Source organism: Camelus dromedarius, chromosome 12 (assembly GCF_036321535.1).
Source record: "Camelus dromedarius isolate mCamDro1 chromosome 12, mCamDro1.pat, whole genome shotgun sequence".
Taxonomy (NCBI): Eukaryota; Metazoa; Chordata; class Mammalia; order Artiodactyla; family Camelidae; genus Camelus; species Camelus dromedarius.
Genome location: NC_087447.1, coordinates 3474219 through 3499107, shown reverse-complemented (window position 1 = coordinate 3499107; position 24889 = coordinate 3474219). Strand labels below are relative to the sequence as shown.

Sequence of the window (24889 nt, the reverse complement as noted above, 5' to 3'; positions counted from 1 at the left end):
GGATGTGGTCGGTCCCTACAGGGTTGCTGGGTCTGGCTTTTGGGGCGTTTACTTGGCAGGCGATCCAGGGGGGCCCCTCACTTGGGTAGACTCCCAGCACCTGCTTGGCTCCTCCTGGGGGTGCAGGAAGTGGGAGGTGGCCTTTCAAAAGGTCAGGCAGCCTGCCCGTGTCCCACCACTGCCCTGCTGTGATCTGGGAGCAGCTTAAATGAACGTTCTGTTTAAGGCCACTCTGCCTCAGAATTTATTGTATTTATCTGGAGGTGTCAGGGGTGTGAGATTTGTAGAGACAGGAGGCGCCTTGCCTGCAGCTCTCCACGCTCTCCTGGTGCCCACATCCCTGCTGTTCAGGAGGACGCTGAATTGTGCAGATCTGGCCGTCTAAACACGAACAGGGCTAGAGAGAGGTAGCTCCCGGCTCCTAACCCAGAGCCAGGCTGCCGGATGTGGAAGGGAGGCCCCTGCCAGCACCCCTCACTGAGTTCTCTTCGCCTCGCTTACCTGGAATCCTCAAAGAACATGATTTTTCTCTGATTTGGAGACTGTTGTCACTTTATCCAGATTCCCAAGTTCTGCATTGGCTGGGGTTCAAGTTCAGGCCAAGTTTGCCCTCTAACCTCCAGACCGCCTTCCCATCCCTGGGCCTCACCTCCTCCTCTTCTGACAAATTGAGAGTGATGAATCAGGGTCCTGCCGCCTCGGGGAGGAGGCAGTGCTCTCTCCACTGACGCCCCATGCTGTGCGGTCTCTCGGGGCTGGGTGGCCGCCCCCTCCCCCACAGTCAGCTCACCTTCCCTGGGGCCCTGGCTGGGGGCCCTGCAGCACCACCGCCCAGGGCCCCACAGTCCACCCCGGCTGATAAGCCGGTCCGGGAGCCGGAGGAGACGCGCCCCGCAGACCGGGAGGCCGGGGGCGGGCGGCACCCGCGGGCCGAGTGCGGCCGCTGCCGGTCTCAGGCGTCCCGCGCCTTCGCTCCGTGTCCGGGCGGCCGCGGGGCGGTCGCGCTGCGCGCGGGGCGGGGCGAGGGCGGCGCCCGCAGGTAGCCCCCGGGGCGGGGGCGGGGAGCCCGCGGGGACCCCAGCCCAAAAGCCGAGGGGGAGGGGAGGAGCGGCGCGGCGGTGCGCGAGGCGGCCAAGTTTGGCTCCGGCGCGCGCGGCTTCGCGACGTCCTGCGTCTGGGGAGGAGGAGGGGGCCTGTCCCCTCCCGAGTGGACTCGGACCCCGGCCCTCAGAGCCGCCGCAGACCTCTGGGGGTGACCTTGTCGCCCCCTCTCCTGGACCCCGTGCGTCCGGGGCGCACCAGAGTTGGGCAGCGAGCCGAGAGCATGCTGGAGGGCGACATCGGCCTCGAGGGGCTGTCCCCCAAGGAAGCTCCCGCAGCTGGTGAGTGTCCAGGGACGGCGCGGGGGGCGAGGGACCCCGAGCGCGGCAGCAGCGGCGTCGGGGACCCCGGCGGGCAGCGGCTTCCCCGGGACTGAGGGGCGCGCGAGGAGCAGGAGGCAGGGACCCTTGTCTCTGGTGGCGGGGACCCTTGTCTCTGGTGGCGGGGACCTTCCCCTGCGAGCTTTCTGGTGTGTGTGTGGGTGGGGGGTGCTTGGTCGGCCGCAGGTCACCGGGGGCACTCACAGACAAACCGACGGCGGACCGACCGACCGCGGGCTGGGCGGGGCGGGGGGCAGCCGCGGCCCCCGGGCGGGCATCTGCCAGGCCGGCGGTGCGGTTTCCGATTCCCGGGAGAGCATCTCCCAGCCGCGCCGCGCGCCCAAGGCCCTCGGCGGATGGAAGGTTTTCGGATGTTTTTACAGGCGCTATTAATACACATAATATTTCCGTGCTGTTCTGGAGATTTATTTGCGATATAAAGTAACTACTATGACTTGAAGTCATAATGGAAATTGTAGAGGAACTTGAAGTGGGGAGACAAATACGGCTTGGACCGAGTTGGGAGGGAGAGTCCCTGACCTCCTCGGCCCCTCCCTGCGCATAAATCACGACCCTGGCTATTTTTATTCTAATAATTTTAAAATAAATGACCCAAGCAATGTTTCCTGGATGATTTTTCCCCTCCTAGTTCAGAGGTTATTAAGTAAACCTCAGAGCCCAACAGTGACAAGGGGTTACATCAGGCACTCGGCCCTAATTACACAGCTGAAGCCCTACCCGGAGCACCCTGGTTAGGGTGCTGTGTCCTGTGACCAGAGCTGCCTGAACCTGGGAGCCCCTGAGTGCAGTGGGGAGCCTTCCTCCCAGCTCATCCTTCCTCCCCGCCACTCTTTCCCTTTTTAGATTCCCACGGAGAAACTTCTCCTGATTCCTGCTTCTTAAACAGCCCCATTTTGATTCTTTCTGGAAATGACACTATACTCATCAAATGAAGGGCCCAGGAGGAAGAGAGGGGGACACTGCCAGCCAGAGGAGGGAGGCAAGACGTGGGAACAGGAGGGAAGAGGGTGGCTCGAGAAACCAGCCAGGAGGGTTTGGCCGCGCCGGCCTGCTGGCACAAGCGGCTTCCTTTGGTTCACACGTGAACGTGATGCGTTCAGTAACCAGCTGGCTTCATGAGCCCCCAGACTCAGCCCTTGATGAGCCTCTAACCCAGTTCTTGCCTCTTGCCCGGCCCTGATTGAAGCACGTCACACACTGAATCCTCAGTCTGATTGTGTAAGTTGGGAGCAGAATTGTCCGCATTGTGCAGAGAGGCTGAGGCTACGCAGTTGGTACCTGGGGCCCACAACGTCCGGCGCCAGCTCCCGTGAGGCCTTTGCTCTCCCTCACCCCGCAGTCCGCCAGCGATGCAGCCGAAGCGCTGATTGCTATGCTCAGCAGTGTGCTAGCCACGGGCCTGCACACTCTAAGTTAGTGGGTGGGCCGTATCTCTGATGTGGGGATGGCGGGACTTAGCTTAAGGGAGGGTCTGATGAGGAGATCTGAGTGGTAATGACAGGCGGACCCCACGCATCTGCTCCTGCATTCTGCTCTTTGTGGTGGGCAGGGGTCTCCCCCACCCCTTCTCCTGCTCCGAGCTTCAGCAAGGACAGGACCAAGGCCCTGGGACCAGTGCCTCAGCCTCCATCCCTGAGTTTGCCACCAGGAGCCCCTTTCCACCACGGCCAGCATGCAAGACGTGTGTGCAAATCCTGAGAGGGCCATGTGGCTCTCCAGCTCTCTCGGTGTCGTTAAGACCCAGAGGCTGCCATCGGCACTTGCAGGTAAATACGAAGTAATAACACCATGGAGGTGGGAGATAGAAAGAGACCTTAATCCCCTGCTTAGTCTGGATGCTGGGCACTGAGGTCCTGAAAAGGGGACGTCTTCGCAGTGGGATGCAGTCAGGAAGAACTCAGTCTGAACCCCGGCTATGCTGCCTGCAGCTCTGTGACCTTGGCCAACTTACTCAACCACTCTGTGCCTTAGCTGTCAGCCCAGAGGGTTTGTGAAGATGGCTCGACTCTACAGCCTTTCCACTGGGGTGGCTCCGCTGTATGCGTGGGTGCCGCCCTCACTGTTGTTATCTGCTCCTCCTCCTCATCATCACTGCAAGCTTCAGGTCACAGACCCAGATGGGACCATCTGCCCGATGTCCTGAGATTTATCCTAGGACAAGCTCGTTCTCACTTCCCTGGAGCAATTGATTGTTACGGCTGCCACCTCCCTCTCTGCCTTCTTTAGAAGCTCCCTCATTATTTATTAATAAGCTATTTATTCATAAGCCCATGGTCTGCACCTCCTGCAAGGGCTGGTGGAGTTGGAGTGAAGTGGAGGTGGGCATCCTTCCACCAGGACATGTCTGCCTACTTCACTCCTATCCATCCCTCAAAACCCTGCTGGGATGTCCCCTCCTCTTGGAAACTAGCCCATATGCCTCTCTGCCCTGATGGCATCCTGGGTGTGGAGAGAGGGAGGGAGGGAGGGAGGTTGGGTAAATGCAGCTAATGTTTGTTGAACAGTTCACTGTGTGCTGGGCATGTGGGTGGCCCATTCCTGCAACATCCCGTACAGTCCTCACCTGCTCTAAGAGATGGACCCTGTCATCTCTGCCATTAGTGGATGAGGAAACTGAGGCACGGGGAGAGTACTCAAGGTCGGAGCTGTGCTAAGAGGCAGACGCAGAATCTGGACCCCAGGCAGGCTGGCTGTGTGTTGTCACCGCGCTGTGCTGCCGGCTCAGAGAGGGTGGGAGACCTGTCCCTCCCGAAACTTCCATTTGCCTGTTCAACAGACAGCTTTGGAGGGCCTGCAGGGTGCCTGGCGCTGTGTTCTCGGGGCTTGGGACACAGCAGAGGACAGAGCAGACACTGGCCTGGCCCTTGGGAAGCTTTCTTGACGACCTAAGAATTAAATATCTCAGATGTTGGCTGGTGATGTGTCCCCTGAAGAAAAGCTGAAGAGAAAAGAGGGCAATGTTAAGTAGAGCGGCCAGGGAAGCCTTCACTGATGGGCAGTGTGGAAACTCGCATCTGAAGGAGGCAGGGGAAAGACTGCCTGAAACATGCCAGTGGGCGCCCAGGGACCAGAGGGAGGGGAGGGGTGATTCGGATGGTGGTAGGCCTCTGGCTACTGTCACAACTTGGGCTGAGTGAGACGGGAGCCACCAGAAGGGTCTGGAGCTGACCTAGGTGTGGGCAGGATCCCTCCGGCTGCTTACAGAGAAGAGGCTGGGGGCGGAGGGGTAGGGGGAGCAGGGGAGGGCAGAAGCCTGCTCAAAGGCTCTTGCAATAATTGAGGCACGAGATGCTGGTGAGGTTGTGCCTGGAGAGGTGGAGGTCAGGCTCTGAGTGTATTTTGAAAACAGCACCCACAGGAATTGCCCACGTGTCAAATGTAGGGTCTGAGAATCAGAGAAAAATCCTAGGCAGCTCCAAGATTTCTGGGTTGATTAGAAGCAGGTGGAGGTGGGTGCGGGGTTCGCCTTTTTGTTTTGGTTTGGTTTTTCCTTGTGTTTTTAAAATATTTTTGCAGGGGGTGGTGATTAGGTTTATTATTTATGTTTAATGGAGGGAGTGGGGATTGAACCCAGGACCTCATGCGTGCTAGGCATGCACTGTACCACTGAGCTATCCCCTCCCCACTCCCAGTTTCTGTTGTTTAAATTGAGCTTAACTGTACATAACATTTTAATCACGTTTAAGCATACAAATCAGTGGCACGAAGTCCATTCAGAATGTTGTGCAACCATCACCACCATCGCTTTCTAAAACTTTTTTTTATCCCAAACAGAAACTGTGGCCCCATTAAGCAATAGATCTCATTTCCCTCCCTCCACCCCAGCCCGAGGTGACCGCTACTCCACATTCTGTCTCTGTGAATTTGACTGTTCTAGACACTTCACACACAATATCTGTCCTTCTGTGTCTGGCCTGTTTTACTTTACATGTTTTCTAGGTTCATCCACGTGGTAGCAGAGATCAGAACTTCATTCTTTTTTATGGCTGAGTAATTTTCCATCGAAGGCACAGACCACATCTTCCTTGTCCATTCATTTGTCAGTGGACTCGAGTTATTTCCACCATTTGGCTACTGTGACTTAAGCTGCAGTGAAAATGTGCATACAGGTGTCTGTCTGAGTCCTGTTTTCAACTATCTGGGGCATATACCTGAAAGGGGAATATCTGGGTCACAGGTTTCCCTTTTTGGAGAACCACCAAACTGTTTCCCACTGCAACTGCACCAGCTCTCCAGCAGTGCATGAGGGTTCCAGTTCCTTCACATCCTCATGAACACTTGTTATGTTTGCTTTTTTTTAAAAAAAAAATTACAGCCATCCTAGTAGGTGTGGCTTTGGTTTGCGTTTCCCTGAGTGGTGTTGAGCATCTTTTCATGCTTTTGTTGGCTATTTGTGTGTAGTCTTTGTGAATCTAATCAATTTCTTTGTGCATTTTTAATGCATTGCTTGTCTTCTTGTTGTTGAATTGTAGAAGCTCTTTATATATTCTAGATATTAAACCCTTACCCGCTGTAAGATTTGCAAATACTTTCTCTCACCCTGTGGGTAGCCTTTTCACTCTCTTGATCACATCCTCTGATGCTGTTGTATGTACAGTGAGCTTCTTCTCTGTGCTGTGATGTGACTAATCAAGGAAACTCTTGTACCCTGCAGTCTGATGCACAATTCAGTCTGACTTGGATGTAGAGGAATCTGCATCTTTGAGCCGGTTACAGTACTGGGAGCTGGAGATACAGGGTAGCCACCGTCCCAGCTATCACGGAGTTGGCAGCCTGTGTTGATTTACTTTGTGATGCACATTGTGGAAGGGCCCTGGTTATGGCTAAACAAGCTCTGGGTGCCGAGGACACATCCATCCCACCACGCTGCCTGTCTCGCCTCAACTGTCGCCTCCCTCAGGGCGCACAGCAAGTCGGGTCTCAGGTACGGGCATCCGCTAAGTCTGCCTGCCTTGATGCATTCACTTCTGTGGCCCCAGTGGATGGAGGGAGGGATGGATGGCAGCTGACGGCCTTGTCAGCTCATTCTATTTCAGGCACTGCTGTGAGCCCTTTTCACCCATCACCGTCTGGGATATTCGCTTGTTAAGTTGGTAATTATTAGTAACATGAATCCCTTTTGACTGATGAGGAAACTGAGGCACAGAGAGACAAGTGATGTGCCCACGCTCACAGCCCAGGGCACCCTGTGAGCAGCTGAGGTGGATGGGGGACCCGGAGACTCAGACCAGAGTCAGGGCAGCAGAGGACTGGAGCTGCCACCCAGCTCTCAGAGTCGGGGTTTGAGTGGGGAAGGGCCGCCGTCCTGGGGTGGGGGAGACCTTGCTGCTGCGGGAGCCTCAGCACGGAGCTGGGTGTGGCTCGTAAGCTCCTCCTCTCCCAAGCCCGCCTTTGCCTGGCGTGGGCATCCCTTCTCCTCCAGCACCAGGCTCACGTGTCGGGGTTCCATGCTGTGTAATGAAGTATTAAAAGCCTTCCGACCCCCAGAAATCCATTTACCGACGGTCATGTGGCCATTGGGTAGACAAATGACTAGTTTCGTGCATGTAGCCCTCGGAGGGCCTGCGTGTACAGGAGATGCCTTGCCTGGTAATCCAGTCTGCTTTCTTGTTGCAGCCTGGGGGTCACCTTGCTCCCCTCCGAGCCTTTCACTGCAGTGCAGTTTGGCTGGGCTCTGGGGTCACATGCATGCACACACACACACACACACACACACACACACACACACACACACACGCACAGCGAAACCCACCAGGCGCCACCCCCCACTGGTCAGCCGAACACTCTTATCTCCAGCTGCACCCATGTTTGCCTCTGGGCGTGGTGTGCAAACATTCCCCTTGACACCCAAGACTTAATCCTTTCCCTTTCACACTCAACTGGAATTATTTCTGCCCACATACGGCCTCGGGTGGATAATGATATTTTAATGCATTGACATGACACTTCATTGCAAAAGTCTGAACACGCCGTTCGGGGTGGGAAGGGAGCAATAGATGTGAGCGGCTAGAAAGAAGGCACAATCGGCCTTATGTGTGTGTCATTGTGTTTCCTGGGCAGAGAACAGCCGGGGACTGGAGCAGATTGGGGATGCAGGGCGAAGGATGGGGGAGGCCCCAACAAACTCTGCTCTGGGCTCCTGGCTGGAGTTTGGGGCCGTAGATCATTCACTTCCTAATCCCCGTCCTGTCTTCCATCCGATGTGGCTCAGATCCCTCCCACCCCCACGGCTTATGCGAGGCACAAAGCTCATGTGTGGTCCTCTGTCACCCCCTCCACTCGGCCCCACACTCTGCCCTTTACTTGGTCGGGTTGAAGCGAGCTCCCACGCATTTCTCAAAGCTGCCCACTGCTTCTGAGCCATGCCTGGCCGCCCTCTCCTTGATTCCACCATTGCCTCCACCTTGCCCACCTCTCCTTCCCCCTCCCTACAGGGGCCCCTCTGCAGCCCAAGGTGGGGCTTACCTGCCTTTCCAGATTCTTTCTTGCCCTCTCTGTTCAGCCTCACTGACCTTCCTGTGGTCCTTCATTCCCTCTTTCCTGCTCGCTGGGGTCTTGGCCGTTTCTTCCTCCGCACTCTGTCACCTCCTCCAGGAAGCCTCCCTGACCCCTATGGCCAGCAGCATCCTCAGCACCAGGCTTCTCTCCCTTGAGCACTTACACAGCCTCCCCGTCTATCTGCTCCCTCTCTCTCTGCACTCCACAAAGTTCCAGAAGGACAGGGCTGGGCTTATTTTTGCTGGTCCCTGGGATGCTGCCCATGCTCACCTGGCTAAGATGTGCTTGTCAGGTGGCCCTCCGTAAAGTTACTCATTTCTCTTTTCCATGTTGATGTTTGAAGTGCTGGAGATTTCTTAATGGGCTATAGGTTTTAGATTAGGGTCATCAACTTCTGAAACCATCTTAAGCTGAATTTACTAAATTTGTATCATATGTGAGCTCTTTCTTAATTAGTGTTTTGGCATCAGCATTCCCTACACCAGAGACAGCTCGTTGTGGTTATAAATTAAACAACAGGTGACTAAGAATACAGACAATTCAATTTAAGTCTCTTGTTGGCCAAAGCCTCGGGATTAGTTAGGTGTGTCCCACGGAGCCATAAATTGGATATTGACCTTAACTGGCCACCACATTTACACACAGAGGCTCCAACTTCCATTTCAAAGGGGAAATCTTTAAATAAGTATGTCATTGATTTTAATCAATAATCACCGGAACAGGTGTTTTTCTGCCCTTAAAGAGGCAGATGAATGCCTTGGGTCTACCCTGGAATAAGAAAGCCTGGTCCAACCCCCTCATTTTCCTGGTAACTGGAGGAAACTCAGGCTCAGAGAGGCTGAGTGATATTCCTAAAGCCACAGAGCACTTTGGTGACAGAGATGGGGCTAGAGTTTGCCTACTCCAAGTTCAGAGCTCTCTCCCCTCCTCCCAAACCTAAGGAGGAGTCTAAGGATGCTTGGCCAGGTTCCTTCGGGAGCATGTTGGAGACCCAGCTTTGAGGTCGGTCCAGCACCAGCTGTGTTTCCTGCCACCTTAGAAGAGACACCCGTGTCTTTGGTTGATGCCAGATGAAGTTCTGCCTCTAAAGGGAAACAAGTCTGGAAAGTGCACACAGCTCCTTGGGGGCTGGGGTCCTGGGCAGGGGGCGACGCCCGTTCACTGAGAGGCGCGGGGGCGCCAGACCTGAAGAGGAACGGCAGGTTCACCGCCCTCTACTCAGGCTCCCTGGGAGGCGGGTGGTGGGTGGAACCACCTGCAAGGTTTAAATGTTTGCTCTTATCACTGTTCTTTTTGGAGGGAGGTGGGGATTAGCCACTGTTGTTGAATCCGTGTGAGTTTGCCGCACACGCAAGGCGAACGTGGATGGTCCCCAAGGCGTACCTGGGCTGGTTCACGTTCTGCACTTAATTCTGACTTTTTGAGAAACACTCTGCTTTGTCCTCCCATCCCTCAAATAAAGATGACAGCCGGTTTATACATTGGATAAAACATTTGAAAAGAGCATAAATTAACAACAAGATGGAAGAAAGAAAAAATGAAGGAAGCCAAGGGGGTGGGGCCAGAGAGGGGCCAGGACTGAGCCTTGGGCTCCAAGAAGCCGGACTTTCTGGTCATAGTGGCCTCAGAGCCATAAAATGAAAGTCTACCGGAGTCTCGGGAAAGGCCATCCCCCAGCCACCCCTAGACAGCAGCCACAGGACCTTTGCACAAGCAGCCTCCTCTCTTGGAGCCCTGTTCCTCTGTCTCCTTCTCATTGCCTGGCCTTCGATGTTGTCTGAGAGACCTTTTCAGTCCTCTCCATCCCACCGGGGGTGCCCATCACCCCTACTCCTAACGCCAGCCCCTCTCCTGTAGAGCACCGATCACACGTCATACTTTGATGGTCTAAGTTGAGTTGCAATTTACATAGAGAGTAAATTACATAGGTGTAATTTACATAGATCTCAAATGCACGGTTCCCTCTGTTTTAACACAAGTTCATACACCTGTGTACCTCATCAATCCCCCACCCCCACCTCACAGACTGATTCCTCCTCTTCTGAACTTACAAATGAAAGCACAGGGTGTGAACAGCCCCACGGCCAGCTTCTGGGGCTCAGCACACTGTTTCATGCAGGCCAGTAGCGGGCCTGTGGCTGGGGGTGTCGCGTCGTGTGGATGGTCCACGGCCTGCGTGTCCGTCCTCCTGGAAGGACTGGTAGTCTCCAGTCCGGAGCCTTTATGAATGGAGCTGCGAGGAACAGTGCTTTCATAGGCGTGTTTTCACTTCTCCCCTAAGTGCCTACGACTGGCTTACTGGGTCATAGGATAAAAGTGTGTGTATCTCTTTAAGGAACTGCCAAAACGTGTTTCCTGTTTCCCAAACCCCCAAGCCAGGTCTGAGACTTGAAACTGGGCTTTGATTTATTGGACTGATTTACTCTGTGCCCTCCTGCTCCACTGATGTGAACACCAGGTGGTCCAGGTTGGCACCTCTTGTGGGTCCTGAATCCCCAGCACCTAGTGCAGTGCTGGGCACAGAGTAGGCGCCCAGTTAAGCATTTGCAGAATGAATGAATTCCCTGTGCAGCTGCTCTTTTCTTCTGCAAATAGGGACCATGTGCCTCGCTGAGGATCAAGTGGCCTAAGTCTTCATCCTTTTGTGAAAGTGGAGATAGTGAGAGCCTGAGTGAGGGCTCTCCCACGACCGCCTGCAGACACCTGGGGAGTGTCTGGTAACAGCGCAAAGGGTTTCCTCCAGGACAAACGGCGGGGGAGCCCCGAGTGTCCTCAGGACAGCACAGCCCCATTGTTGTGTTCTGAAAAGGCTCTGGGTTGGGTGTAACCAGATGCTCACCTCTGCCTAAGTGAAGTCTCAGGAAGGCACTTACAGAGAACTCCCGGGGGGCTCTCCATGAGAAAACCTGTGTAACTGCAGCCCAGCGAGATCACCTGCAGGATGGGGTCAGGGCAACGCAAAATGAGCCCTCAGGGAGAGAATGGCTGGGCCCGGTAACCAGCTTGAAGTCTCGTGTGTGTTTGGGCTGGTTCTGGAGGAAGAAAATGAAATGCATTGCTGCTCCTGGGGGACCGCATCTCAGTGTGTCCCCAAGAGAGTGGCGTGTTCCCAGGAACCCCCAAATCATTTCAGATGATGAAAGCATCATAAAAGAAGGGGCCTGGGAAGCACGTGAAAAGGCACTCAAGTTCATTAGCCACCAGGAGATGCAAAGTGAAACCACATTTGGTGCCACATGCACCACCAGAGGGGCTAAAATGCACAAGGCGGACGGGACGGTGCCAGGCTCGGGCCAGGGCGCTCTCGCAGGCTGCTCGCGGGTGGGAGCTGACACTGGAAGCTCTGTAGCAGGAGTGTAGCCACTGTTGCTGGACCAGAGCTGACTCGATGCCAAGCAGACCACTCCTTGTGGGACTCAATCAGAATGCACGCCCCTACTCATCCAGAGACACGGACGAGGGTTCCTCACAGCACTGTTCATGACGGCCCAGAACTGGGAGCCCCCAAATGGCCACCAACACTTGGACAGGCACACACACGTGGTCCCTGCCCACCACGGAGCACTTTACAGCCCTGGGGTGAACTGCCCGCAGCCGCTCCCAGCATCGGGGATGTATTACCAAGGTCGTGATGCACAAAGGAGGCTGGACCCAAAAGGGCACACACTGTACTATCCCATTTATAGAACGAGCAAAACACTCCATGACCCCGTTTATACAACACACAGCAGCAGAATGCATCTGTGGAGACAGGAATCATGAAAGCAGTTTCCCTTTGGGGGTCGGGAAGGGGCTTCTGGGTGCCGGCCGTGTGGGCTGCTTGGTCCACAGACACACGACATGTGCGCACATCTGTGCTTGTGTGATGCTCCCATGAGGTGCTTTTAAGGCGTCAGGAGAGGGCAGTGCCGGAACCCACCCCTCCTTCAAGCCACCTAAAGGCTCTGTGGGAAAGCATTCTTGCAGACCGTGAGATTCCACCAGGGAATTAGGACGTGGCTCTGTCTCCCCGGGGGTACCCCGAGCTCCCGCCAATCCCACACAAGGGCAGGAGACCAATGCCCGGGCGGCCGGAGCAAAGGTCGGGCAGCTTCTGGGGGCTTCTCCTGCCGTGGTCAGAAATGAGTAAAACAGACCTGGGCTGGAACCCAGCTGAGTGAGGAGAGAAAAAGGGACGGAACGCTGACACTGTTAACAACCCTGATGGCTGAGCTTTATGTGTATGATCGCACACCAGGTGCCTGAGCGTGCCCCTTCCTGAGCTGGTGCTGGCCTTTCGTCATTTAAAGATGACAAAGCAGCGATGGTCACGCAGTTAGGAAGTGCTAAGTCGGGGTTCACCCAGCGCGCAGGACCGCGCACTTTGGGCCACACTCCGAGTCACCTCTCTGGTGGATGCCATAGAAATAAAACATTATGACGTTAGGTGGTGTTGTCTGGTGCTTAGGGCTTTTAACACTGGCATCTCCGTTATGCTGTCTTTAAAGTACATCACGGAACAACAGGACTAGCCTTGAATTGGTGACACAAGAAGTCTCACCACGAGTACATTATGATTGTCGCCACTGGTTGGGTTCAGAACTTTATTATGGATTTATTATCTAGTTTACTCCTCACAGCATCCCAAAAGGTAGATACCATTATCCTCATTCTACAATGAAACTGCAGTTCAGAGAGGTTAAGTAACTTGGTAAAGGTCACACAGCTCTAAGAATCTATCAAAACATGAGGCATTTCTTTGCCAGTTTCAGGGTCAAGGGGGAGGTGACATGTTGCTCAAAATGTCAATGAAAAAAAAAATGCTTGTTGGCACCCTGTCCTGGATTATTCTAGGAACGTCTGTGAGAAATTCCTACGGTTTGAAATCTCCATTTCTCTATGGAGTCAGCCAAACATGGCCTCAATGTTGATCTTCAGAAGCATATTTTTAGTGTGAGGTGGGTTGTGTTTATTTTTTTTGATGAATAGCAAAAATGAGGTTTCTATAAATAAAGCCGTGGCTTTTTCCCTAACTCTCATTTTATTTCCTGTGCACGATTCACAAGTGAGTTGACCAATAGAATGAGTTTACCAGCTGCAAAGAATTCAAAATGGAACGTACCCATGAGGGACAGTCTAGGTCTTTAAAGGGCTCTTCCACCTGGAGTGCCGCAAGGCGGCTTTCCACACCTTGTTAGGAGCCAGCGTCCCTCTGTCTGGGGGTCCATTTGGATCATTTGCATGATAGTTATGTGTCAGGGCTACCAGTTAGGGACCATTTCTCTTTTAACTGAAAGCAATCCATTTTTGTGAATTGGAAACCATTGGAGACCAAGGGATAAATCCATTTCCATTTCTCAGTCTATAAGACAGTTGCTACCTATGTGGGGTCCTGATGCACCCAGAGCCCCCAAGACTCACATGGCTCTGTGTCCTGGTCTCCAAGGAGACCCCATGCAAACCCCCCGCAAATGTCAGGGGAGGCATTTGCGGGAGCTCTTACCTGGCACTGCTACTGGTTAAGAAACCAAAAATGATGTTGGTGGGAAGAGAACCCTTTGGAGATTACTTACACTTGGCATTTTCAGCTCTTACTTATGTGGAGACAAGCCCTGGTCCTTAACCCGGCCTCCCCATCCCCTGAAGCATCTCACCTCTGCCTGCAGGGGAGCTTCCTTCCACGCACGTAGCCTCGCGCCTCACAGGTGCTCCTGGCATTTGCATCCGACTTGACACCCAAACTCTCTCCTACCCAAGCTGGTATCCCGGCTACCAACTTTGCTTTCTCTCTCCCGCGATCACATTTTATCCCTCGTAGCTTCTTCCTGCCTGCATCCTCCCTGTGTTAACCCTTGTCTGGTCCCAGCTCCCTTAAGTGAACCTGCCAAGTCCAGGGAGAGTGCAGGCTGGACATTGCCAGGGTCCACCTGCCACCTCGGAAGCTGGCCCAGTGCACACCCTACTCGCCCACCTGTCTCCTCGGTTCTGCTCTCTGCCCTGACCCCTGTGCACCACCCTTTCCTACAAACTCTGGATCCTTTGAAGAGCCTGTAGCTCTGTTATTATTATTATTATTGCAAAAACAAGCACATGCAATGTGCCCTCCTGCCCGTCTCTAAGTGCACAGCGCGGCAGTGCTACGTGGGCACACGGTGTGCAGGTCTCTAGAACTCTCCATCCTGCATAAACGAAACTCGTGTACTCGCTCGGCAGCTCTCCTGTCCCCTCCCCTGGCCCCAGGTAACCACCACCCTACTGTCTGTTCCTAAGAGTTCGTCTACTTTAGATACTTCAAGACAAGTGGACTCATGCAGCATTTGGTTTGTGGTGGCTGGTTGGTTTCACTGAGCATATGTGTTGAATGCTCATCCGCATTGTAGCCTGTGTCAGAATTTCCTTTCTTTATAAGGCTGAATAATCTTCCATCATGTGGACGGACCACATATTCTTTATCCGTTCGTCCATCAGTGGACACCCGGGTTGCTTCCACCTCCTGGCCATTGTGAACAGCGGTGCAGTGCACATGGGGGTGCAAATATCTCTTTGAGACCCTGCTTTCACTTCTTTTGGGGATATATCCGCAAATGGGGTTGCTGGGTTGTATAGTAATTAATTCTATTTTTAATGTTTTGAGGAACCACTGTACTGTTTTCCATAATGGCTCCACCACTGACTTTTCCAGTAACACAACAGCGCCCAGTGTTCTCATTTCTCCACATCCTCAACGGTGTTCATTATTTTCTGGTTTTTTTTAATAGCAGCCACCGTAATGGGTGTGAGGTGCTGTCTGGTTGGGCTTTTAATTTGCATGATTAGTGATGTTGAGCGTCTCTTCATAGGCTTGTTGGCTATTTATATGTCTTATTTGAGGAAGTGTTTATTCAATTTCTTTGCCAACTTTAATCAGAGCTTTTTGGGTTTTGTTGTTGAGTTCTTTCTATAATCTAGATCTTAACCCCTCACCAGACACACGGTTTGCAAATATTGTCACCCTGCGGATGGTCTCCTTGGCTGCACAGAAGCTGTACGTTCAGTGCCGTTCCACGTACTTCTTTTTGCTCTGGTTGCCTGTGCTCTGGGCGTCATATGCAAGAAACCTTCGCCAAATCCTGTCGTGAAGATTTCCCCATGCTTTCTTCGAGGAATTTTATCATTTCAAGCCTTCTGTTCAGGTCTTTGATCCATTTTAAGTTAATGTTTGTATATGGTGTAAAGTAAGGGCCCAGGCTCGCACTTCTGCATGTGGAGACCTAGTTTTCCCAGCCCCTTTGTTGAGAAGACTGTCTTTGTCCCACTGCTTTCAGTGGCTTGGCCACATGACCTTATCAAAGACGGCGTGACCGTATGCCCAAGGGCTGCGTCTGGGTTCTCTATCCCTTCGCGCTGGTCTGTGTGTCTGTCTTTCTGCCGCTACTTCTTGTTTGTGAGCTGCTAGCTCTGTGTAAAAGCTGCGGCATTTGCCTTCATCCTCGGTGGCACGCACCTTAAGCTGCTTCCACTTTCTCTCCAACTTCAAATGAAGCAAGTGCCCTTTAGATTTGGTGGCAGATGATGGCCGTGGAGACCTTACAAAGGGAGAGCGTGCCAAGTGCCATCCTGAGCGCTGTCAGGTCGCTGCCCATAGTAGAACCTCTCCTGGCCTCCCCTCCCCGGGAGCCAAGACACCACCTCCAGGAAGCCCACGCGGATGCAGCACTCAGTATCCCTGTGTCCTGGACGTCTCAGTGCGAGGATGTCAGGGAATTGAGGGATGAGAGTGGCCTGGCCACAGCGTCCCCAGCGAGATGAGGTCGCATTCCACCAGAGATTAGCTGCAGGCCCCAGGCGCCTAGACACCCCTCTTGGGTCCAGACGCCAACGGTGTTTCCCACACGAGCCCCAGACGGCTGGAAATGATGACGTGGCCTTGGCAGTTTTCACTGTTTCCTTCTCGTAAATCCAGCAGAATTCACGCCAGTTGGGGACAAAAGGACAAAAGGCTTGTGGAGCAGCCGGCCTGAGAGTCCCCACAAGCCAGGACCGACTGATGGAGAAGCTCTTGTCTGGGGTGGGGACTTTGTTAAAGGGATTTCTGAGCATCCCTGGATGTGGCTGAAGAGGCCAGAAAGCTCCTTCTCAGGGGGGAGTCACAGCTCTGCCAGCACAGTTGCCAGAAGTCTCCCAGAGGCCAGGGAGGCTCCAGGAGGGACACAGGCTGCACCCCCTTGCCGGGTGGGACCCGCAGTGACTCCTCCCCGTGCACCAGCATCCCCAGGTGTGAGGTGGGGTCGGAGGGTGCCCCTCCAGGGGGTTGCTCGTGAAGTGAGCGCAGACAAGCAAACCCCGTAACTCCTGCTTTCGTATTATTACTGTTTTACCCCGAACCACGGACGCCCCTGCCTCCGCCCAGGCCTTCCGGAAGGAGGTCCGGAACAGTCCCCGCAGCTCGTGCCCAGAGAGTCGAGCCTTAGGATTTCCCTCAGATGTCACAGAAGTTTGAGAGAGTTGCATTTCACGTCTGTTTTTCCCCTCAAAGGAAAATGCATTAGTCAGCCAGGGCCACCATGACAAAGTCCCACAGATGGGGCAGCTTAAACAGCTGAATTCACTGTCCCCCATCCCGGGGGCTGGAATCCGAGGTCCAGGCGTGGGCGGGGCCGGCTCCTCCTGGGGCCTCTCTCCTCGGCGTGGAGACGGCCGCCTTCTCCCCGTGTCCTCACATGGTCGTCCCTCTGCGTGTGTCTGTGTCCTGATCTCCTCCTCTTGTAAGGACACCAGGCCTATAGGATTGGGACCCACCCTAGTGACCTCATTTTATCACGTCTTTAAAGCCCAGCTCCAGATACAGCCACATTCTGAAATGCTGGGGGTCAGGATTCCAACCCAGGAATCTTGAGGGGACACAGTTCAGCCCATCACAAGGAGCTTTCGTCTCGGCTGCGCAGCCGAGGGACTCGCACTGCTCGCCCACAAACCCAGCACCTCCCAGCCCACTAACCCGGGTTGCTTCTTGGCGCCTGCGGGTGTGAGGTCCTTGCAAGCTTCCCCAGGTCCCCACTTCTGACCGAGCCAGGGGCTTCTTTCTGCAGGCTGAGGCCCTCTGTCCTCACGGGGGACCGTCTGCATCGCAGAGTCGTGGGAGGGAAAGGGCATCAGAGAAGCTCAGGGAAAGGCCGTCTGGCTCCCGCCTGCTGTTGCGGGCCCGCGGCAGACTCTGCGGGTGCTCGGCAGACCCCCAGCTGCCAGCCGGAGGCTGCTCTAGGTGAGGGGCGGGCAGCAGGGGGCCTCAAGGAAACTGCACCATCGTGGGAGAGACAGGCAGGCAGACAGACAGACACTCAAGCAACAACACAATCCATCAGGAGGGGCCCACGGGCCACCTGGCTGCTCCTCTAACATAGGCTTCTCCACCTCGGGCCCTCGTCCCGGCTGTCCCTCCTGCCTGGGCCGCGCTGCGGGGGAGGTGGCCCTGCTCACCGGCTCTGCTTGTCCTCAGCCGCCTCCCCAACCACCCATCCGTGCGAGGCCCCTCCCCGCTCCGGGTCCACGGCCTGCCGGGTTGTTGTTCGGACTTCCTGGCTCTCCGCTCCACGTTGACAGTGGGTGTTAGTGTTTCCTGCAGTAGGTGTAAGGTCCCCTGCTCGCTCCCCTCTCCCAGCACCTCGACACCTGTCTGCACGTAGCAGGTGCTCTGTGAATGTGGATCGGATGTGTGGGGACAGGAGCCTGAGGGGTGGGCAGTGGCAGGAGTTTGATGGAGAGCACTGTGCCTCCTGGAGGGAGTGACACCCTACAGGCTGAGTAGACGTTAGTCAGGCGGGAAGGGTGTTCCAAGCAGCGGGAACAACATACGCAAAGGCCCAGAGGAGACAGCAGGGTGGAGGACTTGGAAGACGCAGAGCTGGGCGGAGTATGGTGGGGAGGGGACCTCGAGGAGCCACACAGGTGTCAGAACACCCAGTGCCCCATCAGCCACCCCTGCCTGCCTGACCCTGAGGTTTATAGCGGAGCTCAGACAGGCTTCTGATACCTGCGGCAGCCACCGCCCCGCGCGCAGCGGCCCACCCACCCAGGGTGCAGGAACCAGAATGTCCTCACTCCCCCCGCTCTGGTGCTGGGAAAATGTCCTTCATCTATTTTCCAAAACAATGTTTTTTCCCCTTTCCATACAGCTGGAAGGCCTCAGGTAGGCAATACGTCACAGGAGCATTTTTTAGGTGTTTCCAAAACCTTAGCACTTCAAAGGCATAAATATTTAAAGAAGTTCACCATTTGCCTCATCGATGGAAGCCTGAGAGCTGTATTCTTAGGTTACTTCTTACAAATCAGCAGCGCACAGAGTGCTGCCTCACTCACACCCTCAAAGGTCTAACAGACGGCTGTCATAACACGGCTGTAGACAGAGTTGTCGTCTGCTGGAGGTCCTTTTATTGGGATTGATATCCACCCATCCATCAATCCATCCAACCATCTATCCGTCCATCCGTCCATCCTTTCATTCACAGTGGGTGCTGCGGTCCCGCTGGAGAACAAGACTGCCCCCTGCCCTCAAGGGCTTCACCGTCTAGTGGGGAAGACAGGCGACAGGCAGCAGCATCTCATGTATTTCCAATGAGAATGGCTGTAACAAAGAAAAAGGCAAGTGCTTTGAGGGTTTACACCAGAGGAATCTGACCCAGTTTAGGATCAGAAAGACTGACCCCAAAGTAAAAACATGTTTAAGCTGGAACCTGAAAGATGGGTAGGAGTCTGCCAGGCAAAAAGGTGGAGAAAGTGCGTTAGGTGGCAGGAGCAGCAAGTGCAAAGGCCCTGAGGCAGGAAAGTGCTTGGCATGTTCAAGCAGCTGACGTGAAGCCGGAGAAGCTGTGGCAGAGTGGCTGAGGCTGGAGAGGCCGAGAAGGACTCGGCCACGATGTCTGCAAGACCACACTGAACGTGGACTTGATCTGACGAGCAGACGAGAAGCCAGGGAAGAATCACAAACAGAAGAGGACTGTGACCAGGTTAGCCTTTTTAAGTCGTTTTGATTTAACACACCACACACAGAGAAAGGTGTGCACGTCCTAAGCGCATGCTAATTAGCCTGCTGGGGCTGCCATGACAAAACGCCATGGACGGGGGTGGGGTGGGTGGGGGTGGCTCAGACAACAGAAGCCCACTCCCCACGGCTCTGGAGGCCGGAAGTCCACGGTCAGGGCCCGGCAGGTTGGTTTCTGGTGAAAGGTCTCTCCCTGGCTCGCAGACGGCCGCCTCCTTGCTGTGTCCTCACGGCCTTTCCTTTGTAAGCGGACAGAGAGACAGAGAGACAGAATGGGGCTGGAGCCGCGCCCTTAGGGTTAACGACCTCACTTAGCCTTAATTACCTCCTTAAAGACTCATCTCCAAATACAGTCACGCTGGGGGCTAGGGCATCGACAGATGAATTTGGGACCGGGTGCAGTTCCATCCCCAGCAGTATAGCTCGATGGATTTTCATAAAGCGGACACACCCAGGAAACTAGCACTCAGGAAAAGTGAAGAACGTGACCCCTCCACCCACCAGATCCTTTTCATGACCCTGTCCCGTCCCCCCACCCCCGCTGCTCCCGTGCCTTTCAGTCCCATAGAGAGTTTTGCCTGCTTTTGAACCGTGTGCCAGTGGAACCAGGCAGCAGGCACTCTGATGTCCTGCAGCTTGTGCCCGACGCATGCCCTGCCCTGCGTGTGCTCTGCCCGGAGTGTGCTGTGCCCCGCGTGTGCCGTGCCCCGTGTGTGCCGTGCCCTGTGTGTGCCGTGCTCCATGTGTGCCGTGCCCGCGTGTGCCGTGCCCGGAGTGCGCTCTGCCTGGAGTGTGCCGTGCCCCGCGTGTGCCGTGCCCCGCGTGTGCTCTGCCCAGAGTGTGCCGTGCCCCGCGTGTGCCATGCCCAGTGTGTGCCGTGCCCGCGTGTGCCGTGCCCGGCGCGCGCCATGAGTCGCGTCTGTGGAGCCCTGCGTAGCCCGTGCGTTTCACCGCGGCCTCCCGTAGCCTGAGTGCTCACCACGTGCCCCTGGCCAGCCCACTGCGGGCGGGCGGCCGGGGCGGGGCTGCCCGGAGCACAGCTGCTCTGAGCGTTTTGTGCGGGTCTTTAGTGAACACGGGGAAGCACCTCTGTCGGGAGCAGAGTGCCAGGTCAGAGGCGAGCAGCCGCGGGGCTCTGGTAGATCGTGCCTCGACACTTTCCAAAATCACCCTATCAGTGACGCTCCCACCAGCACTGTCCACGGGGCAGAGAATGGGCAGCCGGGGCGGGGAGGCGGCATGGGGCTGCTCTGGGAACCCGGAGGAGAGAGGCGGTGGCCGAGGGCATGAAGACATGGGGACCAGTGGCAACTTCTAAGCCATGTGCGCCAGGCTCTGTGTGCCTTATTTTACGAGACCCACTGTCCTCTTTATTTATAAAGCTTTGGGGTGACACTCCATCTCTTCTGTCTTTTCCTTGTCCCACTCTTGGGACCATGGTTGGGTTTTCATTGTCCTTGTTTTCTGAAAAAATCTTAAAATCCTTGAGCCAAGGAGAAAAGCAGATAAGACACCAGTAACTCCAATCACCTCTTGGGAAGTTTTTCCTGTCCTCTTTTGGCCCAATTACTAGATGTATTGAGGACCTACTGTGTGCAGGGCCCTTTTAGATGCTCCACGGACTCACACGTGCTCCTGCCCTCTGGGGGTGCTGTCCAGAGGGGCGCCACGCCGCGGCCCGGCCGGAGTTAAGCCCCATCTCTGCGCTGCGGTGCTGCGGTAGACCGCGGCTACAGATGAGAAGACTGTGGTCGTGGTGTATCCAAGGATGGAGGGGACCTTGCCTTTCTTTGCTGCCTTGGCCGAGCTGTGACTCTGGCTCCTAGTGATGCCTGACTACAGCTTCCCACACTGCTGGCTCAGCCATCCACAGAGCTCTTGTCACTCAAACTGTCTTCCTGGTCTCTGTGTCGAACTGTGCTGGACAGATGCAGAGCTCACGGGGAAGGTGATCCGACCGTGGGCGACACTGACGGGTGGTGCCTGGGGTCTAATGGCCCTGCCGCCCTTTCGGGACCAGGATGTGGAAGGACCTGGAAGAGGGAAAAGGGCAGGGCCCACCGGACCCCACAGAGGTCAGGAGATGTGCTCACGGCCGCACAGCTTCAAAGACTTTCCGAAGACGCATCCCCGCCCTGCCGCTTTTTGTGGGGTGGCAGGAGGGTGATGGAATGTCACCTCGGGGTGTCAGCGCGCGTCATGATGATGCAGAGGATGCCCAGAGGCTTGGTTTCACTGCTTGCTTTCCTAGTTTGCATTTTAGCAAAAATAAGGCAAAGGCGAGGAGAGTGCTCCGGGGAGCGAGGAGAGCGAGAGAACGCGTGACTGCTCGTCTGTGCCTTTTGCCCGGCTCTGGGGTCCACCTCGATCCTGTGATTTTGGTTGAAGGATGGAGGTGGGCTGAGATGCTGAGGACCTGACATGGCACGAGAAAGCTCACCTAGGACAGCGTGAGGGCCCCGCCTGCTTCCTCGTGCCTGGACCTCCTGGGAGAGCAGGGGCTGCCTTCTGGCAGCAGCCTCAGTTTTCTTCCTGCGTCATCTTCTGCCCAGCTCTCAGGTCTGCAGAGGAATCGAAGTGGGTCAAGGCCCAGGCCTGGCTGGACACACAGGCGGAGGAGAAGCCGACGAGCCTACGATGCAGGGTCTCTGCCGAGATCTGTTAGCACCAGGCCGTTTCCAGACGGCAGCCCTCTGCCCCTTGAGCCCCGGCCTGCCTGGTCACTGCCTTTCCTACTGTATGCCTTACTTGCTTTTCCTGGTCTTTCTTCCCCACGAGAATGCAGGCCACTGGGGGCCGGGTTTTGGTCTGTTTTGTTCACTGCCCGTCTTCCTCACAAGATGCCTGGCGCGTGGCTCGGCTCATCAAATCCTCACCCAATAATGAATGAACACGCGGGCCAAGGTGTGTCTTGGGTCCCAATGCAGGGACAGGGGCTGATTCGCTTTACAAAATCGGACCTCCAGTCTGTGCCCCCCTGCAAACAGAAGCAGACCCGTTTTTGTGGTTTCTTTACCCACGACCCCAGCCCACAGCACAGCACCCACACGCTGAGGCAGAAAAGCAAACTCTTGAGGCACCAAATGAGATTCTTTTTAAGCCCTAAGTCTATTTTGCTTTTTAGTAAAGCCGTTTGCACGGAAAACCAGGTCTCTGTGCTGGCCTAGTGGCTCCAGGCAGGACCCGGTGTCTCCTGCCCATTCCTGCCGCTGCCCGGGGCCGTAGCCCCCTGCGCGCACTCTGTGAGACACCCTCCTTTCCTCTCTTCAGGAAATGTCGGCTCTTACAACTGGGACCAGCTTCATGATTAGTGGCGCCCACTCCAAAGTAAAAACGCCAGGTTCTGTTCAAAACTGATGAAGATTTTCAAGGTGGCTACAGCAGAGAATTAAAGCCAGGGTCCTGTGCTTGTAGGATGCACCCCGCAAAGTGTCCCCGAATGAGATACACAGGACACTGGGCTGGGCCCTGCGGTTCATGGGTTCCACCTGGCAGTCTCTCGCAGGTGGCGCTGGACCGGGCTGCCCGCTGCCCTGCACCACACCTCCCCTTGCCGGTCCTTCCTGTGTTTCAGGGACCAGCCAGGGTGGCCTTTGGTGCTGCTCCCTGGACACGTGCTGGCCCCCCTCCTCCAAGGGCCGAGGATGGGTGGGGCTTCCCGGCTCTTTGTGGGCAGTGAGCTGGGGCCTGGTCCAGCTCTCCTGTAGTGAGTGGAGGGGACATGGTCCTTCTGGGCGGGAGCATTTCTGACTGTTTCTAGACTCCACTGCCTTCTCTGCCCTCCTGCCGGTGCCTGGCAATGTTTGAGGTGGTGCCTCCCCGCTCCCCACCGCCGCATCCTGGGTGGCTACAGCAAGCGCAGCCCCCTGCCCACCTGGGCTGGACAGGGAAGCACAAGCAAGAATCAAGTGCTGTCTGAAGCCTTGAGAAGCCGCTTGCTTGTTGCCGGGCAGAATCCGCCTGGCTGACGGATGCCCCGGCGAGACCAGAAACCTGCAGCGCACATCCTGGGCTCGCCCTGAAGCTGCCCGCCCCTGCTGTGTCTATGCCACTCATCAGTTACCCCTTGGCTCATCTGCTCGGGGGTATTTATTGAGGGTCTGCTAAGTGCCAGGCACGGAGCCAGTGCTGGGGACACAGCAGTAAATAAGGCAGCTGTGGAATCGGCCGGAGGTGAAGGGGCTTTTCTTCCCACAGGACGGGCGCACCTGGAGCCCAAGAAACTGTGAAATGCTGTCGCGTTAAATGCTGCAAAGCCTGTGGCACCGTGCAGGCATGCGGCAGGGAGGCCTGTCCCCGCCCGGGGACCTGGGAGGGCTTCTTGGAGGAGGTGTCCGGTCCATCAATCTATTCATCAGTAAATACTGAGACCCAGTTGGGAGCTAGACCTGTGCAGGCCTGTGCAGTGGGGATGTAGCCATGATCAAAACAGTGCATCTGTTCTCATACCTCTCGGGGTGCAGGAGAGCGGACCCCCGTATACACATGTACGCATAAAATGTGGGACAAAGAGGAGTGTTCTGGAGGGAAATAAAGCAGAGAAATCGTTACGTTAAAGGAGCAGGCTTCCAGAGGGGACAGCAGGAAAGGCCCCGACTGCTCCCCACGGCCCCTGCTGCTCCCTGGGTGTGCTGGCGCTACCTCGCACGCGCTCACACGGGCCAGCTGTCTGCGTCTCTTCCCAGCTCTGCATTCGGCGACGTCACGCCAGGAGCTTGAACTCGGCACCGGTGGGAGCATTTACACCACAGCAATCCGCAAACACAGTAAATCACGTCCGATTTGTTTGGCTCCAGGAGCCGTTCGCCACCCACCACTGTCTGGGGCTGGCTCTTTCCAGCCCCCGGGTAATTCTAGGGCAGGCTCTGCGACTTTCTGGTCACTGTCATAAGAAAAGCTTTCCCAGCCATGTTTAGTCACAAAAACGTGGTCTCATGAGGATCATTAAAGCGTCCTGTCCCCTCTGAGACTTCGCTTGGAAGCATCGCTGCGTTTGCTCCCTTCACCAGCCCTGCAGGCTTTGCCGAGGTCTCCGCAGGGGGGCCGTCTCCCCCTTCTCTCATTACCCTGGTGCCTCCCCTCCCTCTGCCCACCAGTCTCTAGGCCCCTGGACCCTCCAGGGCTGGGGGAGGGGAAGGAGGCTGGAGGGGTGGGGAGAGCTCCCGGGTGGGGTGGCTGTTGGGAGCTGATCCCCTTGAGGATACTTTTGTGGGGTTCAGACCCTGGTGTAATGAAAACATCCCCCTCAGACTCCTCTGATGATCCACCACTGAGACTGACACACTGAGTCCCATGACTCCTGGCCAGCTGCCTTCCCAGGACCCACGTCCAGTGCACAAGACACTTTCTGACATTCCCCCTCAAGTCTCCACTGTCAGTGGCGGGGAGGCACTGCTGCCCAGGACACTGCAGTCAACCTCTTGCTGGAGATGCTCTGAAGCACAAATTGGACTCTAGTCCGCCCTCCCTGCAAGCCCAGGGACCTGACTGAGCCCCTTGAAGGGGCCTCCTTGAGTGTCCTCCCAGCCTCGGGCAGAGGGGACACTGCTTCACTCAGGCAACTTTCTACCAAGACACTCCATCTCCCCACCCTCTGTAACTCCAGGCCTGTTCCACCCTGGAGGACAGTGTCCAGCTAAGGATCCCCAAGGTGGTGCTGATCCCCAGCTCGGCGAGTGACATCTGAGCAGTAATCATTAGCCTAAATCAGAAGGAGGCACATGAAAAGGGTGGGGAGGGTATAGCTCAGTGGCAGAGCACATGCTTAGCATGCACAAGGTCCTGGGTTCAGTCCCCAGTGCCTCCTCTAAAAATAAACAAACAAACCTAATTATCCCGCTCCAAAAATTAAAAGTAAAACTAAATAAAATTGAAAAAAAAAGATATAATTCACACACACACAGAGACTTGACAATTCAAAGAAGCCAAGAGCTACGCTCATTAGGAAAACAGG

General features: G+C 55.5%; 1 protein-coding gene across 1 annotated transcript in view; it reads left to right on the top strand.

Moving 5' to 3' along the window:
* Nucleotides 1-1183: 1183 nt before the first annotated feature.
* The window catches only part of ANO1 (anoctamin 1), a 133107-nt gene continuing 109401 nt past the window's right edge, over nt 1184-24889 (top strand). Inside the window, exon 1 of the mRNA XM_064492026.1 lies at nt 1184-1382. Within this exon, the coding sequence (XP_064348096.1) occupies nt 1325-1382 (58 nt within the window). The 5' untranslated portion in view covers nt 1184-1324. The remainder of the gene's footprint in view (nt 1383-24889) is intronic.